The sequence below is a fragment of the Aythya marila genome (genome assembly GCF_965140915.1).
Source record: "Aythya marila genome assembly, chromosome: 9".
NCBI lineage: Eukaryota > Metazoa > Chordata > Aves > Anseriformes > Anatidae > Aythya > Aythya marila.
The window spans coordinates 8,067,385-8,085,739 of NC_139050.1; the positions used below are offsets into that span (position 1 = coordinate 8,067,385).

General features: G+C 41.3%; 1 protein-coding gene and 1 long non-coding RNA gene across 2 annotated transcripts in view; one reads left to right on the forward strand and one right to left on the reverse strand.

The window, feature by feature from the left end:
- The window catches only part of LOC309881246 (vesicle-associated membrane protein 2-like), a 46,915-nt gene extending 34,671 nt beyond the window's left edge, over positions 1–12,244 (forward strand). The window contains exons 4-5 of the mRNA XM_082766989.1: positions 1,122–1,173; positions 3,587–12,244. Coding sequence (XP_082623115.1) covers positions 1,122–1,173; positions 3,587–3,603 — 69 coding nt within the window. The 3' untranslated portion in view covers positions 3,604–12,244. The remainder of the gene's footprint in view (positions 1–1,121; positions 1,174–3,586) is intronic.
- LOC309881247 lies at positions 184–17,543 on the reverse strand. The gene is made up of 3 exons (XR_014318105.1): positions 17,482–17,543; positions 17,263–17,371; positions 184–308 (listed from the first exon to the last, which is right to left on the reverse strand). It is a non-coding gene; the product is annotated as an uncharacterized lncRNA (long non-coding RNA).
- Positions 17,544–18,355: the final 812 nt, after the last annotated feature.

Consider the following 18,355-nt stretch of genomic DNA (forward strand, 5'->3'; position numbering starts at 1 on the left):
AATGGGATCTCTAAATGGTCTCTTCTTGTCAAGGGGAGAGGATGCCTTGACCTCCAGAATCCAAATAATGTGCCAAACAACTTTGACCTTTACCAGATCTATTCTTTAGATCATTTCTGCAGTATTTACAATCTGGATCCAAATTCTAATGCCTCTGTTAGTGTCTGCAGATAGAGATGGGAGAGATTTCATGGTGATTCACATGAGTTCCCTGTGTGAACCACAAAAACCAATCAGGCGTAGTGAATACCAGAAGCTGGAGAAAATAAGTGGGAGATGATCGGCTTCTTGTTCTTTAGGATGGTCAACTACAAAAAAAGAAAAAGAAAAAAAAAAAAAAAAAAGCAGGGGGTGGTCCAGAACCTGCTGTGAGAAGTGAGGAAATGCCAGTCTCTTTTAAAGAGGTGCAGATTGTAGAGCAGATCTTTAATCAACCAGCTGACCAGCTGTCTCCTCTGCTGTCCTCAAAGCCTTATCCTTTCCCATAAGTAGAGGGAATTTCACTCTCCTCTGCTTTTTCAGACCTCCTCCAGGAGCTCTCTTTTTTGGACCCAGAATCTTAAGCTCCATTTATTCATATAAGACCCCACAACCTTGCTTCCTTCTACTCATGCACCACCAACCCATGAACGCTATGCCAAAAGTTCAGCTTAATTCCCATTTCCCTTCTAAACCATCTTTGCTACTGACAATTCATGTCCAGCCACATAAAACCACCTGTTTCCAAAGGAGAATCCAATATGCACTTTTTACCAGCCTGTTGTTACCTGCTTCATCTTTTCAATCCACACTGCTATGAAATGTAAAGCAAGACAGAATATTCTGGGGAAAGGACGCGTACAAACACTCCAGAAAGAAGTAGATCTAGGTTAGAAACTCAACTAAGCAGTTTGCCTGGACTTCTAGCAGTTGTTGTGCCAAGGGGTGCAGGAAGCAAGGCTTTTTGGAGCTACAGACCCAGATTTTGAGCTAGGTTTGGTCACACTGAATACAGTGAGACTTTGCAAGAAGTAAAAGTGCGCAGAAAGGGCCACAAAATAAAAGCAAAAAAACCTCAGGAATTAATGTTTTTCATGTGAAAACCTGACTTTCTCTTTTTTCTCATAACTTTCTTTTTATAGATGATGATCATCCTTGGTGTAGTATGCGCAGTCATTCTCATTATAATTATAAGTGAGTAATTCATTTTTTCTTTCATTTATGATCTGAGATCTCTGTGACTTACAAAGTGCTAATAAATTAGAAAACAGAACAACAACAACAGAAAAGGATATAAAATGTTTACACGAATTAATTTGTGAAATTCCCCTTCTAGTGTCATGCTGTTATAGTGAGAATTACTGCAAGCTCCTTGGACACATAGGTGGAATTTGCTGACATTTAATGCATTTTACATTAGCAAGTTACATAACTTTCCCTAGGATTAAAGACTTTCCCTTTTCATGTTTGTATGCTTTTTTATGCAGCATCAGATATCTTCATTAGAACCAGGGCCACAGTCCTTGCTGCTTCTAGTGAGAACAGTAATCACTGAATTAGCTCATGCCTATGAAGATGAGGGTAAAGGCCCACATGCAAATGGACATTATATTTTTAAAAAAGCATGTAGATGCCTAGTCTCCACCAAATCATCTGGAATTTGAGATGCTGGTGCTTCTGAGAAACCCTTTGCATGCTGAATACCTAAATATTGGTAAAAGGTGGCCCAAAGTCTTACTGGTTTCTTGTCTCTAAGATCATCTCATTCTACCCTCCTGTTACAGGAAGGAGAGCGCGTGAATGAATTATGGCCTTTGTGCTAGTTGGGAGCCAGGGATCTCGTAATGACAGGAACTGAACATTTGGTTATGTAACCGCTGGGCTAGCAGCAGCTGTTATGTGACATAACTGCATGGAGTCATAGTGTGAGTTGGGTTGGAAAGGGCCTTACAGACCAGCTAGCTCCAGCTTGATGCCAGTAAGATCATAGCCCGACAGGCGTGTGCACGTCCCTAACTCCTCCTGTTTATTCCCCGTGCTACATGCGCTCACACAGAGGCATTTAAGTTGGGTGCCCAGTGAAGCTGGAGCGGCTGGAATTCCTCTGTGCTGCTCTTCAGGTGCTCTCCTGTGATCCTTCTCCCGTAACATGGCATTAACTCCTAAAAGGGGGATTTCTGGAGTTATACAATACAGCTAGTAACCCAGAAGCGATTCACCAGGAGGCTACAGCGTGGATGTGAATTAATTCCCAGCTCTCAAATTACACGCCTCATCTTTGGCATGTTTCCATTTTCCTCTGGTACTTCTGTAAAGCAGGCTTACAGGAGCACCTGTAAACACGACTAAATGGATTGAGATGCATGTGGAAGTTTATTAGTCTTACAAACGCTGGCACCAGAGTGACCCAGAATGATTGCAGGGTTTCGTAACTCTGATACGGCAAGAATGGCAAATGGCTAGATATTAATTAACTATATTAACTGGGTACTCCAGGCAAGTGGCTTCAAAGGAAAGACAGGCCTTTGTTCTGCAGCTTAGGGCAGCAGCCTGGGAAGACAGATGTGCAGCCACTGAACTGGCTGCTGTGTACATAGGCATCATCAAGTATTCTGTGATATCTTAACAAGAAACTAAAAAAGCAGACTTGATGGCTCATAATTTCTCCTTAAATGTTAACTCTGAAATTATATCTAAGTAATTCTGTTATAAGTAATAACTTTTTTTCCTCATGGTTTTAAATGTTGGATGCCTGCCTTGCTAAGTTTGGAAACAGAAATAGAAGGTTTGACGTGCTTAGGTTGTGTTTTAAGGCATTGAATCACAAACTTGAATGTCACATCATCAAACCCAGGTCATGGCTCACCTTAGTGAGATCTAGTGCAGGTTTGGTGAAATTTAAATGCATATAAGCTCTGGATTTAAAATTATTTTTCAGTCTATTTGATCCTTCTGTAATATTGTCTGAAGCTGGCAGCTTCGGGAAGGACCCTGTGCGTTGAACTCAGTGGTGTACTCATTCACAGATGCTCCCAAGTATACAATTCAGGTTGACATCGAGTGTCCAAATGCTGCCACAGACGAGGTCTGCATGGCTTCCCCAGTGCTACCACTGAATGTGAACAAGGTCATACCCTCAGTGCAGGGCTGGCTACAGATATGGATAGATAGGGTAGTTCCTCACAGCAACAAGCTGCCACGGGTGGTGGCATGGCCCAAACCAGGCTGCCTACTGTCCTGGTGCTGGGGCCCTGGAAAGGCAGGCTGGCTGCTCACTGAAGGAGTTATGCCGTGGAGGGCTGCAAGTGTTGCTGGAACTGGGGGTGGCTGCTCACGTCAACATCAGTCCTTGCCCTTTGTTTCTGGAGCTGCAGTCTCCCCTGCTTTCCACTCCAGCTCTCCCTCTAAGAGCCTTTTGACGGGGGGCAGCAGCCCTGTTGCAGCATGGAGGCATGCTGTGTGCTAGACGTGTCGCGCTCTTTCAGCAGGATGTGCTGAAGGTGTCTGCCTTCCCCTGGGAGCACATGCTTCTGTGAGCTAAAGCACAATGGTAACTGTCATAACTGCTGTTGTACATCATATTTTCCCCTTCTGCTTCCTTTCCCAGTTTATTTCTCCACTTGAAAAAGCAAAGGACGACGACTTGGCACAACTTTGTTCATATCAACCAACAGTATCAGTGTTCCTTTGTTGAACTCCGCTTTTTAATTCCCAGTGTCTTGGGATTTTCGCTTGTAATAACCCATAAGCATTCAATGTGGTGTGTTTTGGAATTCTGTTGTTTCCACAAGAAACTGTACCAGCCAAATACTGCCAAGTAGTTCCATACACTGTTTTATCACTGTGTCTTAAAATGTGTACGCACTGACCTTCAGAAACTGTAATATATGAAAAGCATTCCAAACATCTCAGAATCAGAGAAAGCGGCTACGGGGAAGCTCCTGCTTAAAGGGATGCTGTAAGGTGGATTGGACCCAAAACTAAGGTTTCAGCAAACACGAGGGCCAAAACTCTCAATCTGAGCACCTGAAGTTGGACAGCAAAATCCACTATCAGATGCAGCTTTTTGAGGCAGTGAGTCTCTACTACACTTTGAAAAGGGTGGTATCTGCAAGTATTCCTAGGATGTGTGACATCTGTACTTAGCCAACCGAACACACAGGTTTTTAGATTAGTTGTGGTATCCATGTCTACACGCATTGCCTGCAGAAAGTAAATCGGACTGCCTTTTATGGATTGAAATTTTCCCTTGTGGGGTGTTGGGTACAACCATGAAGCCCTCAGTGTGAAAGACAGAAAGAAACCTGTATGACAACCAAAAAATATTAGCTAGCAGAATCCTGGGAAAGCTACATGAAATGCAAAAATAGTAACACAAACACCATAAATGACCAAGATGCAGACTCTTGCTAAAAACTCAAGGTGGTATTTGTCAGACTTCATGGGACTCTCCTGAATGCCAAATCCCAATACTTACTGCCCTAACTTGAAGCACATGGATGACTTTGGTGATGTCTGTGGCTTTCCAGCACAATTGTAGGAAGCTGCCTCTGTGCTGTTTTGCAGAAATGGTCCCCACTGTGAGGACAAATTAAAAATCAGGAAGAGAAGGATGTGGTAAACAGAAGGAATAGCAGAGAGAGGGGCCAAGGAAAGGAATGGTGCCTAGCAAAGTTTTCCTGGAGCCCAGGAAGACAGAGAAACACTATTCCAAACAGATGGTGTTAATAGGCTTTTTAAAAAATTAATTTGGGTGTATAATTCATAAATTATATCTTCTTTATAAAGTGCTCAGCTGAGATACTTTTCATACTTAAAACCAACATTTGATATAATTAAAAGATATACTGCAGTTTGGGGAAAATTCTTGCTATGCTATAGCAACTATGCTATAGTTGTAGGGTTGCTCCTAAATATTCAATTTCCATTTTTGATTTCCTTTTTAAGCACTGAATAGTTTGTTTTGAGAGGGATGTGGTTAGAATCCAGAGACAGTTATACTAGGTTTTAAACATATTTAGCCAAGTTAAAAATGAATTATCAAATTTTGAGCCAGGCAATCCTGACAGGGTTGTTTTAGGATAACTTCTTTGGTACTTCTAAGAATTGCTAGATTTTTTATTTTTTTTTTTAAAGAAGGGTTTTTGGTGATGTTTTTGTGTTTTTGTTTTTGCCTGCAACTTAGGGCATTGAAAATAGTGATATTAGCAAATATTCCTAGTATCTCTCTTGATGTGGTCTTAGATTACAAAAACAAACAAAACAAACAACAACAACACACAGAGAATCAGACCAGTTCATTGCATTGGATCTATTTTCAAACTGTGCTTAAGCAGAATTTTGTGGAGAGAATAAGTAATGCTTAGCTGAATGGTTTCAGCTGCATTACTTTTCCGTATATTTATTACTTCATTTTCGCATGTACTGTTTCATATTGTTAACTAGCAGGTGGCCACAGTTGTAATGAAATAGAAGTAACCTTCAAACATTAATAACTTTCAGAGTTACTAATGTGCTACTGGCATGCCCTGTTCGCTTCAGTTCCTCACCTAAGTAGGTGAACGGTTCTGAACTCCTCATGGATCAGACAGAAAACTTTGCTGTCATTAAGGGCTTGACTCCATGAAGTGCTACAACTGATTAACTATGTATAATTGAGCCTTTGCTGGAAAAAGAATTAAGCCATCCAACTTCAGGACCCTTTTTAAACTACTGAGATATTTGGCTAGCTCTTCAGAAGTTACTTCCTGAGGGTGGGACCTGACCACCCATACCCATGCTGAACATGACTTGATCCTCATGGGACTTTTCTATAGGAATGCTGAAAGGACTCCTGAGCTAAAGATAGCTTTCTCTGGAGATGAGGTCATTAAGGTCATATGCCGATACAGATCCTTAATGTAGAGAGTGGGATTTCCTGCCAGAGTCTGCAGTGGCTACTTAGCTGATGGAAGCAGCAGATACACAGCAAGGAGTTTGAATCCTCTAGCTACAAAGATGCAAAGTTTCCAAATGAAACTATAATGAGAGTGCTGAAAGCATACAGAGCGTAGGTGCTCCTAGCTCAAGCAAGTTAGTAATCAAAATGGGAGGTTTAGAAGAGACTGGAGAAGCAAAACTCCTGTTTGTAGCACGTGTACTTGTTCTCCCTCAAAACAGTAACCAACAGGGATGACTCCTAGATGTTGGTAAGAATTTGCAAGGAAGAGTGAAGTCACAAAACCTAGCTTCTAGTGGGTTGTGAAATGTTCATGAAAAGACGATTTTCTCCTGTGTGCTAATAAAATGTGTTAAATTCATGTGTTTAACTCTTTAACTTGGGTGCACTACAGCATGCTTGTATATGTTCAACTCTGCTAGCTGTGCTGCACCGACTGGTGGCAATTGGTAAGATGAGCCATGTAGCATATCTAATTCAGCCCAGGAAGCATGAACAAGTGCGTCCTTCCCTGCTGTACAGCCCCAGAGTCTGCTCCTGCAGAGGGTTAATTATCCTGCGCTGAGAACACAGTAATATAGGACTGCTCAGGGTCACGGATTGTGCAACACCATCACATACACACAGAGTGGTACAGAGGACAATCTATATAAACGCAGTTGGAGATCTTATTTGTGTTTAAGGCAGGATTGATTTGCTTTCGCTCATTGCCTCTGCACTTAAAATGTGTATGCGTAGCTACAACTGCCTACTTGTAATAGCAAATTTCCGTATAAAGGTTAACTCCTTCTTGTTTATTCAGCACCAGTTAGAATTTCAATTACTGTGCAGAATCTCAGCTACGCCTCTTCATCACCAATTACTGCCCAGGCTTAGGCACAGAGGGGCTCCCTTTTACCTGCTTCGTGGAAAAACCTCAGGAGACTTCAAGGCTGATTAATTTATGACTACCATCTTGGGGACTGAACTGAAGACTTCTCTGGCTGGGAGCGAGGGGTTTGATAGCTTTAGTCAGGGTTAGACATCATCTGAGACTTACATATTCTATCTGTATAAGAAGCACCCCTCCCCTGCTTTCTGGGCTACAGCTGTACAGCTAGGATGCCAGCATGACATGGCATTCAGGAACAGCACAGCTGAAATGGGATGGTTAGGAGCTGGTCTGGGTTTGTCCCACAGCTGCTGTTCGACTTGACTGCACATTAACTCCCAAGGTTTAAGCAGTGTTATTTGCAACCACTCTCCACAGGCTATTAAGGTCCTGCTTGAGCATTACACCTTCTTCCTTCTAATTTAGCTCATCTTGCAATAACATAAATAGGGCTCTAAACTTAAGTATCTGGTACATGGAGCTTGCATGAGCACGTAGTGAGGAAGCCTAAACAGGGACACTTAACCTGCTTTTCACTTGACCACATTATGTAACAGCACAGTCAATCCAACCTAGTCTAACATAATCCAAGATTATTAGAAGGAGGAGGGGGGAATCTGATAAAGATCCTGAATGTAACCAAGCATCTATAGGATAAGAAGTGATTTAGAAATGCAGTCAGTTTGATTTTTAAAGCTGGCACTTCAGTTCCATTGGAACCTGCATGAGGTGAGCCCTGGAGTAGATGAGGCAAGTAAAATACTTGGCTTTTTTCTTTTTAAAGGGTGATCTGCGGTAAGTGACTAAAACATCTGCAATGCCAGTTATAACTATATGAGGAGTTACGTAGAACAGCCACAGTCTCCTGTGTTTTTGTCTTGGAAGCAAGGGCTTTTGAAATCCCTCCGTTACTGTCATATTTCTTTCCCTGTTCCTCTGACAGGCCTTCTCATAACTTTCTGAACAGTCAAGCTACTTCTTGTCTGAATACCAGGGGTTTTAGCTCTTAAACGCAAGCTCATGACTTGACATCCCTGTTCGAGCATACCTGTAAAATGGTTGTCTGGTTCTCAGAAGTGCATCCTTAACGGCAGACTGAAATTTCAGGAACTTTTGGAAGTTCGGATGGTTACTGAACTCTTCTTTATACTTTTATGGAGTTTTTTTTTTTTTCCTCTGTCCCATGGGAGGTTATTGACCCAGTGGAAGTATGCGTAGTCTTAGTATTTTTGGATGCTAGTATCTCTACTGCTTGTGTTGATGCTAGATCTTTGCAACAAACAAGAGGGCACTTGGGTGTGACCCAGGTTTTAGATCTTGACCCTGCCCTTTAAACAGGGAAAAGGGCTAAATCAGTAGGCGTCTCAGGCACTGGGCTCGCTCCCAATGTACACAGTGAGTATTGGAGAAAGGCCCAAAAGAGGCCAAAGTCTCTTTGGTCTGACTTCACATTCTGACCTGAACCTTAGGACTGTAACAGATCTTAACCTTTGGTTCCCATGTGCAGTCAGAAGAGCGAGATGCTCTCCCAGCCAGTTCAGCTCTCCCACCTGATTTAGGTCCCGCTTGCTAGAAGTGATCCATTTGAGCATGTGTTCCTTCGTACTAGACAAAGCATAAGAACCCTCAAATTCCTTTCTTTAGATGGAAAAAGCAAGAAGGCTGAAGAACGCAGTTGGAAAAAATAGACTTCTATCTAGAGAAATGATTGGCTGAAGGTTTCTCAGACGGTGACATTATTATTTTCAGTAGGGGTACTGGACTGAAATGTATAAAACCATCAGAGCAGAACCTCACATCTTTTTTTTCCTCCTTTACTCCATCAGAAATTCTGCTCTATTCCACTTCAAGAAATGAATTTGTTTTCTTCTTCAACTAATTTTCCTTCCATATGTCATTAATTTATGTTTCCATTGATGTTCTCAGTGGCTGTTTTTCTCCATTGAGACTCAGAAGACTGTCTTTGAACACATGCATGAAAAGAGATCTGAGCCACCCAAGGAGCATACCTTTCTTCCTGATGCACTGACATTTAAAAGCTACATCTTGCAATAAAGCAAAAAACTGTGGCAGTCCGATTACATGCAGTTTGGTGAAGTAAACACTTGATTATCCAACAATGAGTCATTTCTGCAGTAACCCCATTCTGTCATGGCTGGATCGCATCTGCTAATTCTCCAAAGCAAAAATCATAACCTGTACTGGTTTAAAACATGAATACATCCTCGTGGTTCATATGTAACACTCTATTCAAGCAAAGAAACCATGTGCTATAAGTTTAAAAGGACAAAGTACTTGTTTTCAAAGAGAAAATGCTATAGAGAACAACAAAGATAATTATGAAAAAGCTGCCCATTATTTAGCTCTTCTCACAGTGGCTGGCTTCTCCATTATTCTTCAAGTCTTTCTTCATTCTCTTTGAAAGCCTTTGTGTTTTTGGAGTGTAATGTATTTGGAGCATAGCATATTGGGGCTGGGGTTGTTCTGCTGCCCTCTGAATTGACTCCCTGCCTTCTGTCCTGTTGTTATTGTTGGCCTCGATCATAGCCGAGGTAGGCCCGAGTGGGGCACATCCTCCTCCCCAAAATGCCCTGCTGTCCTCAGACAGACCTCTGCTGACGGGACGAGAACCCTGCAGGCAGAACGCAGTTCCTAGATCATAATTCAGTTCAAAACGATGTGATGCTGCAGGGTGCTCCTGGTTGCTAGACAACAGCATTTGTGCTAAACTACTTTAATTGCAACACTGCAGTTTTAATGAAATTTATTTAACATTTCTAGTAACAGTAATTTTATCAAATTTGCTGTTTCCTCTCTCTTCCATCAAAAAAGGATAGCGTGATAATGACATGGTAGTAAATTGGGAAATGGTTTAAGTGAAATATAGCCAACATTCAGTAACTTCCTTTTTTATGAGTGGCTATACTTAGGAGCACCTTTCGTACATTAAAACTAAGTGGTGCTAGTCTGTTGAGGTGTATGTGGACTACTACTTCAAATGAGCTATAACTTGTTGACTGTAGTTGAATTTACTTTCTCTTTTTTTCCTGAAAGCAGAGGAGACATATGCAGTAAGGGTGATCTATTATTTTTTGCAAAGAGAGCTCTTTGGGATTATACCATCCAAAGATTCTGTGCAACTCTTGTCTGTTGCAGAAGTGCTCAAGGACTTCAGTCAAGTAAGGGCTCTAGAGTGCTTGGTGCAGTAAAGCTACATGCTGCATGTCCACTGGGCTTTTTGTTGTACAGGAAGGACTTCAGTATGCCAGAAATGACATCTTTCTGACACTTTCATGAAACTCAAAGGGAAAAAAAAGGACTCAAAATAAAAGTAGAACTGCATTGTAAAGGCCATGGGTATACAGTTTTAGAATTATTTAAGTATTCTTTGCCTATTAAGTTATTAGTAGCTATATGGATACCCAAATAATTAGCTTCCAAAGCCCACTCATTAATGACAGATTTTTTTTTCATTAGAATGCGAAGTTCAACCCATTTGCCATTTGCTTTTTTCCTAGATTAGATATAAAATAAAATGCTAATGTAGCTAAGACGTGTTCACAGGTCCGCGCAATAAAATGTTACCGATAGCCCACTACTTGCCATGAAAAACATCATTACTTTGTCTTGCAAATGAAAAGTCCTCCCTCCCCCGACCACATACGTGGCAAAATATTAGTCACATTGTGTTTATCAGCACCTGTTTTAGAAATTAGTACCTCCTACTCAAAAGCAGGGCTTAAAAACATCCTTTGTCTGTTGCAAAAATACATTTTGAGGAGGAAACACCAACTGTTGTAGAGGTTACATTTTTGACAACTGTTTTTTTTTTCCTCCCCCATCCCAAAAGAAGCACATATATACATAGACATTTGCCATTTGGGTGATGTGTTCTCCTTCCAAATATGAACAAGGTAAAGCACAGCCAGTATTTACCATGAGAAACTTTTACTTAGTTTTGCTACATAAAATGCTCTCTTAGTGGCAATATATGAACTCTTATTATAAACTTGTTTTAGCCATTGCAGGAAACGAGAGTTTGCAGCCAGCTAATCAGTATTTTTCTTAATGACTTCTGCTTGAGTTTTAACACCTTAAAGCAGCCTCTGGTGGTGCTAGCTAAGCAACTCAGCAGTGTAGCCTTAAAATGGGCAGATGGTTGGGTATTTCACACTCTGGCCTTCTAGGAGCAAAAAGCAAAGTGTGCCCAGTTCTGGAAGCTCCTTCAGCACACACATACGGAGAGCATATGGAGAATTTCTGTACTCTGGTAGCTCTGAGAAAGGAGTGAAGGAGAGGGAAGAATTGCATCGCTGTGTGTCTGTTACCACCACATGAGATGAGAGGGCATACTGCATCAGCCAATACTAATGGGGAGAGACAATGAAAAACCTCATCTGTTCTTGCTAAATCCAGGCGTGATAAGGAATCTGTGCCATGTTCTACTTTGGGAGAGGAAAAGCCTTTCCTTTATATCATAGAAAAATTAGGTTGGAAAGGACTCCTGGGGTTTATCTAGTCCAATCAAAGCAGGGCCAGCTTTGAGGTTTGATCAAGTTGCCCAACATTTGTCTTGCTGAGTTTTGAAAGTCTCCAAGGATGGCGATTCCACAATGAATTCTGCCACTTGGTATATTCCTTGCCCCACCGAGTGCATTCCCTTCCTTCTGCATACATGAAACCCACTCCTCTGACACTAACACTGAGGTTATCGATAGCATTCAAACGGATTCAAGGCATCTGGTAGTCTGACTCTGCACTGTTTGAGGTGAGGGGCAAAACATTGCTGCTAAGTTGCTACAGTGGCACCAGAGAAGAGGGATTTACTGAGATACTAGTTCTCCTCACAAGTCACCTTAGTGGTGCCAACTCCCATCCAATGCTGCTGGAATGGCAATGCAAAACAAAAACCTTTTTTCTACCTCCTTCCTTTTAGCTCCTCAAGCTTTACGTCCTCTACCAGGAATAACCAGAAATTTGTTTTCAGTTGCCCTTTTGAAAACTGAACTCCAGCCCAAACCTTTAACTGCATCCTTTTAAAGGCCACAGGGTGGTGTTAAGCTATGTAGGAACGCATTCAGAGAGGAGCTGAAAGTCTTTGCTGAGAACAGCACCTCTCACCTTGTAGACCCAACTGTACTGGGCAAGAGATTGTGCTTTGTGCCTCTACAGAAAACACTCCATTTGTGTCTTACTAGAGCTACCTGGGGAGGGAAAAAAAATGTTGTGGAGACCAGGAAATTTCTTAAAGTGCTCTACCTGGAGGTCAGTGGAATTCTGTTTATAAATGATGAAATTCCGCATGCATTTTGATGCTAAAATTGTGACAACTTACCAAGTTTGATATTACTGTACTTTCCTGTTGATGGTGATTTTTTTGAAAGTGGTGAATGTATTTTCCAAGAATACTGTATACATTTGTAACATGTATGTTTGTGCCAATAAATCTTGTTTTAAGAGGATGCTTTTTGTATCATTTCTGTTCCGAATACATATGGTTTAAGCACAGTTGAACATTTTCAGCTTTCATTCCCTCTCTGCGTTAAGTGCTAAAGCCTTCTGGAAATTAAGATTTTTTAATTCACTCTGAGTTTTTATATATTCAGTCTAACAGAAAAGAAAACAAAACCTGTTGTATAAATGATAATGAAGCCCATGTTCAAAAAGGGCGAGGGGAAACTGGTATAACCATTAAAGAATCATGAAGAACAGATGCGTGAATGTGTTCAGTGCATGTGATCTTACTCTTAACTTTCTCAGTGGCGAAATAGGTTTTCCTTTCAATAGAGCACCATTAACTGAGGGAACTCACAGCCAGAAGGTACTGCTCGTTCAGACACTTGGTGTACTTTGGATGCTTTTTTTAAAGGGAGAAAGGATTCTCTGAGAGGGATACAGACTGCTGCAGGATCATCGTCTGCCTTGACTTGAAACAGCTGATGCTTGCCACTAGGGTAATGGCTTAATGGGCATGGGACCTGTTGCCATCCTTATTGCTGATAAGTAATTAAGCTCTTTGAAGGGACAAGAGTTGGAAGCTGCTTTTTCCCCCCTTCTAGTGACGACACCTACATTTTAAAATATATAAGCATAATGGTAAGCCCTAGACAGCTTTGTACCTTCACCCATACGGGGTATCGTTCTCATTCAACAGGCCTCACTCTCCTGCAAATCACCTCAGTGCATATAGAGGGCATAATATCATCTCCCCATCCAAACCCACCGAAACAGGTAATACCAAGATGTTTCCTCATATGACAGCTCTCTATTAGTAAAGCTATAGATTTCTTCCTTGGTAGCTCTTAAGCAAGCTTTGCAATTAATCGGGGACACTATGAGCCTCCAAGGAGAAGCTAGGAAAAAGCAAATGTTGATTTCTTTCACACAGTCAATATTCTTGTTTACATGAAATAGCAAATAAGGACTGAGGTGAATTAGGTTGAGTGGTGCATATGAATGTGAGACTGAAGAACAAAGGAAACTGATCAAAGCCCAAACAAGGCTTGTGCTAATAATTAAGGAAGCACAATGAGGTAATACTCTATTAGCACTCTTACAGTCTGGTTGGGTAGTTAGCTTAGTTTTGTTGAAAGAAAATGTCTAGATTTCCCATTTTCTAACTTACAAGAACTTTAGTATTAAAAAAAAAAAAAGGTAAAACTGTAAAAATGTAATTCTATATAATGTAGAGATTAAGGTGAGGATAGCAGGGCTGGTACGATAATGAGAAAAATCAAATGCATTTTGCATGCTGCTCAGAGAGCAATTCCATCTAATTAATGGAAGCTCGGGGAGAAAAAAGGACTGTTTCCTGTGGTTTACGAAGTTATGGTTTACGAAGTGCATATGCATTGGAAAGCCAACAGAAGATAGTTCAAGGACAAAACGAACCTTGAAGTGACTGTCCACGCACCTTGCTTTGTGAGCTGGAATACATGAAGGTAAGTGAATGAACAAGATGCTTTCAAGTCTTCCTGACAGACCTGAAATTTCAAAAAATATCTCACACAACTGAAAAAATGGTAAAATTGCAATCCGAGAATAAAAGCTTATACTCTTGAGACTGTTAGAACACTATATGAAAGCAAACTAGGCAGCGATGATGACTACAAACAAAAACAAACCACCTCTTTTTGCTTTCTGAGGTCTTTCAAACCTAGGAGAATATAACCTCGTAAGGCCACCTGTGGCTTGGGCAGCTATTATCAGAAGTTCATACTACCTGTAAATATTAAAAATGTGGTAGACACTAAATACATTTTACTGTGGGAATTTCCAGATATCAAAGGCACTCTGTTATTACTGTTTTAAGGCAGCGTTTAGAATGACACTGCAGAAATAACAGCCTTTCCTTCTCCCGTAGCATCTGAACAGTCTAATTATAATTTAACAGCTGTTAGCTGAACCGCTTTACCAAGGCGGGTAAGCCTGGCTTTTCTGCCTTCTGTTGGCCATATTGCAGCTTTACTCCACTGAATGTAGTCAGTGGATTTGAGAATCAAATTTCTAGTGCTTATCTAATAATTGGCAGGTTGTTCTTTTAACTAAAGGATGTACAATACAACACTGTTATTTACGTATTCTCTGGGTTAGCCTTGAAAACATCTGCTCCATAGTCCAGCTTCACCAGGAGCCTGGCAAGACCTCTCAGTGCCAGGCAGTGCGGGGCTATGTGATATAATCTGTAGTAAAAAACCACGAGCCTTAACTACAGTGCACTGCGAGAGCTGGGCGTATCAAAGGTGTCACCAGCATCACAAGCCTTGTTCTAACCTATAGTTTGTTAAACTTCCTTCCTAATAACCCAAGAAGGCTACAGAGGAGAGAAAACCCCAAATCTTTCCTAGTCCCTGTCAAATGATGGGGAAGGGAGAGAGTTCCTTTTTTTTTTTTTTTTTTTTTTTATCTCAGAATCCAGTGATTTTGTTTAATTGCAAGCAAAACACAAGTGCCAGAATCTAATGTAATGAGGGACACTGGGATTAAAACTGCTTGAGGAGGTGGGAAAGTAAAATGGCTTTATATAGTTTTATAGAAAAAGTAAACCTTGAAATACGGATTTATTACGGTATACATATTGCACCAGTGAAGAGCAATTCCACCTCCTTTCAAGCCGCTATGTAGACACCTACAAATTGTGATGACAAATTTCAATTTCTACTACCAGGAACTGTCTTGACAGTTTTGCCATCTTTCTGTGGGCTTATCAGGCACCGTTTGATAACCATGTGCACTCTTGGCCCCCTTTAGAACTTCAGATTTGTTCTGAATTTCCTTTCTTAAAAGCTCTATTGTTCTGGTTACAACTATCTGGGAACAATGTATATTCCTTACTCTTTTCTTCGCTCTTTTCCTTCTATGTGACTATTTCATGTATCATCCCTGCAGTCCATCTCTGCCAGTTCCACCGCTTATGACCAGAGCAGCCGCAGGTGTTCTCGCCCAAGTGAGAGCTCACCAAATGCTTTAGTGCTAGCACAAACATCTCTTCTAAAGAAGCCTGAAACATCCTACAAGCATACTAGAATTTTTCACAACCACATTTTACACTGACACCACTGTTGCCACCACCACTGCCTCCACAGCAGTCATGCTAATCTTCCCCTGTTACAACCTTTGTTTTACTCTATCTCTTACTTCTATAGTTTAGGAACAAAAAATTATCATTAGTGAAACCATGGTAAGCAATATCCTCAAAGATGAATTTAGTCTAAATCTTCCTGTCTACCACCAAAGGTTTCAGGGTCTTCTGTTTCACTCAGAAGTCTCACAAAAGTCTCAAAGTCTGAGTGGTTTTTGTGTTTTGTTTTGTTTTGTTTTTCAGGGGTATCTACATACAAAAAGCAAAACTCTTGATTACTGCACTCACCATCGTAAGCATTTTTTGACCACTCAGATGTCTGTTCCCTTTGAACACAAATGCCAGTTGAAAATACAAATATTTTTGAGATGCCTAGGTTTGTCAGATAGATGGAAAAAATACAGTAGCAGCCTTTGCTGAGGATGAGAGAGGGCGTCTCTGGGGAGCTGTAGGCAGCAGCAGTGTCCTTAAGGTTTGTCTATAACCTAGATGAGGAGCCAACCCACACTTTGCTCTGCAGCCAAGCCTAGAACCTGAATCTCTTTGGAGTAAGAAAGCCAAGCTGGCTCTGTGGAAGCAACGTTGCAGCATCTTTGAGGTGCTCTCCCCATTATGAACTGCCCTTAACTGTATGCAGATTTATCAGCTCTTGTGTAGGATACTGAAGTGCCGCCTTCTGACGCGAGTAAGACACCAGTGTCTTACAGGCATCCCTGTGTCTGGATTTTACCACAGAATGAACTTTGGGCAGTTAGATCATTACTACATGATTAAGTGCAGTGTGAACTCTTCTTCAGTTGTGTATGGCTGTACAACACACCGCAATCACACCATCTGTACCTAAAACTAGGAGAAGCAAAAAGGTACGTTATCCTTATAAAGGGAGCCCTTCAGTAAATAACCTAACATGCCTGCTCCTGTTTGACCCAGACGTGAGGAAGGAATCAACCCATCCAAACTAGCTGCTTCTATTCCTGATTTTTTTTTTTTCTTCGTAGACCATAGCAGAATTTGTGGAGCTTGCAGAACTGATCTCTCCTTTCTGAATGTGCTGGCAAAAGTGGACGCATCACTATGTATCTATAATGCCAGAATGAAGGGTGTCTTTTAAACTTTGTTTTTCTTTGAAAAGGAAATAATTAAAATCTTCTCTAGCTTTTAAAATGTCCTTAATGAAGAAAAAAACAACCAACCTCCCTTTTCACTTGTCTAAGCTGGGTGGAGGTTCAGCTGCCTGCTTGCTGCATTGCCCAGAAGTGCAAGGGAGGCAAGGCTCCCAGGGGCAGCTGGGGAGCCCCAGCTGTGACCCCCCCTGGTGCGCAGCCTGGGGAATTTCAAAAACCAGCAGCAGACAATGTGAACAGCAGTGCTCTGCCACAGCATGGGCACTGCCCAGCATCTGCTGGTATTCTAGGGAATGTATTTCATAAATTAAACCAATGCAGATTAACAGTGTTAGACTCACAAATTCAAATTCAAAACAAATTCAGTCACAATTTGTCTCTACAGGGTTAAACAGCACTGTCTGTCCCTTAGGTTTGCCATTCTGCTGTCACAGATACTGATTTTAACAGTTTTCAGATCTCTTTCATCACCTGAGTTACTTCAGCTCGGGCTTCACATTTTCTGAAGTGGTCTCAAATTTACAGCATTTTGGGGATGTGACTTTTGGCATTGTCTCATTCATCCTCCCTGTGCCACCCCACAGTAACCTGTTCTCTTTTCATGATGCTGCATGAAATACCATTCTCCCTTTATCTCAGCTATTACTTAACCAGTCAATTAATTTACCTCTTGTGTTTCCCCACCTTCTCTATAGAAAAGGCATTGAGAAGATTTGGGTATAGCCGTAATGTGGCACGTTGACTAAATCATCAAAGTCTTTGTACTCACCTGATACTTCCAGGGTTGTCTTCTACATGCTGGCATTTTCAGGTTTAGCATTGCTTATGGTGACTCTGATTACATTGCCTCACTTGATTTCAATACATTCTCTCAATTCCTGTTTAAAAAACAGGTATATAATTTAAATGCACTTTTGTCTTGGAAGGGAACACTCAAAATTTCTCATGTATATTACCCTTTTGCAAGCACACTGATGTGGAGATATACCTGTTGGTTCCTCCATGGAAGATGGAGCCAATATGAAGCATGTTGCCTGCAGCTGTCTGTACAAAGGCTCCCTGTGCCATGTGCTGTATGGGAATGAGCTCACTAGTTGAATAGAGCTACTGAACCAGTTACGGATGCAGTCTGACAGTCACAGAACAAACATGACTCATTTAAGAACATTCCTTACCTTCCCTTTTAATGAGTGGTTTCACCATAGTCAGTAAAGTAGAACTGAAGGGAGAACAAAGCGTTCTTCAGCCAGCTCCACACCGTGTTCTCGCACGCCACCTGCTCTGCTGCACGAGTGTGTTTGACACGTAAACAGAAGCAACCGTCCCTCCACAATGACAATATCCCTCTGATGTCCCAGACCTGGCAACAAAATCGCCTCTAGCAACAGAAACTAACGTGCTACTGCTAGCAATACTAACACGGTACTAACAGATGAGAAGATTGATGGCAGGGTTTTACAAACTACAAGAAAAGCTTTAAAACTACAAAACATTGGCATGTTGAGGAGAGACCATCATTTTTTCATGACAGTAATAATGGTGTTGGTAAGAGAGCAGGGTTCCACAAGTAAGGAAACTTGGGTCTAGTTTCACCAAGTCATCGAGGCTTGGTTATGTGGCTTCATGCCAAAGAGTGCTTGACTTCCATGTTCAGTTCTCCTAAGAAGGGCTAAGGAATGAACCTGTGCTACATCTTCGCTTTCCCACCTTGTGGTATGTCAATAATCACTTGGGTAAAGCTCTTCCGGAGAAAGTAGATAATAGAAATTATAACATCAGTGTAAACTTTGAAAACTTGATCACTATTTGCAACATATTTTTGGTATAATAAAATCTCAACTCCACCAATGATGACGACAAAG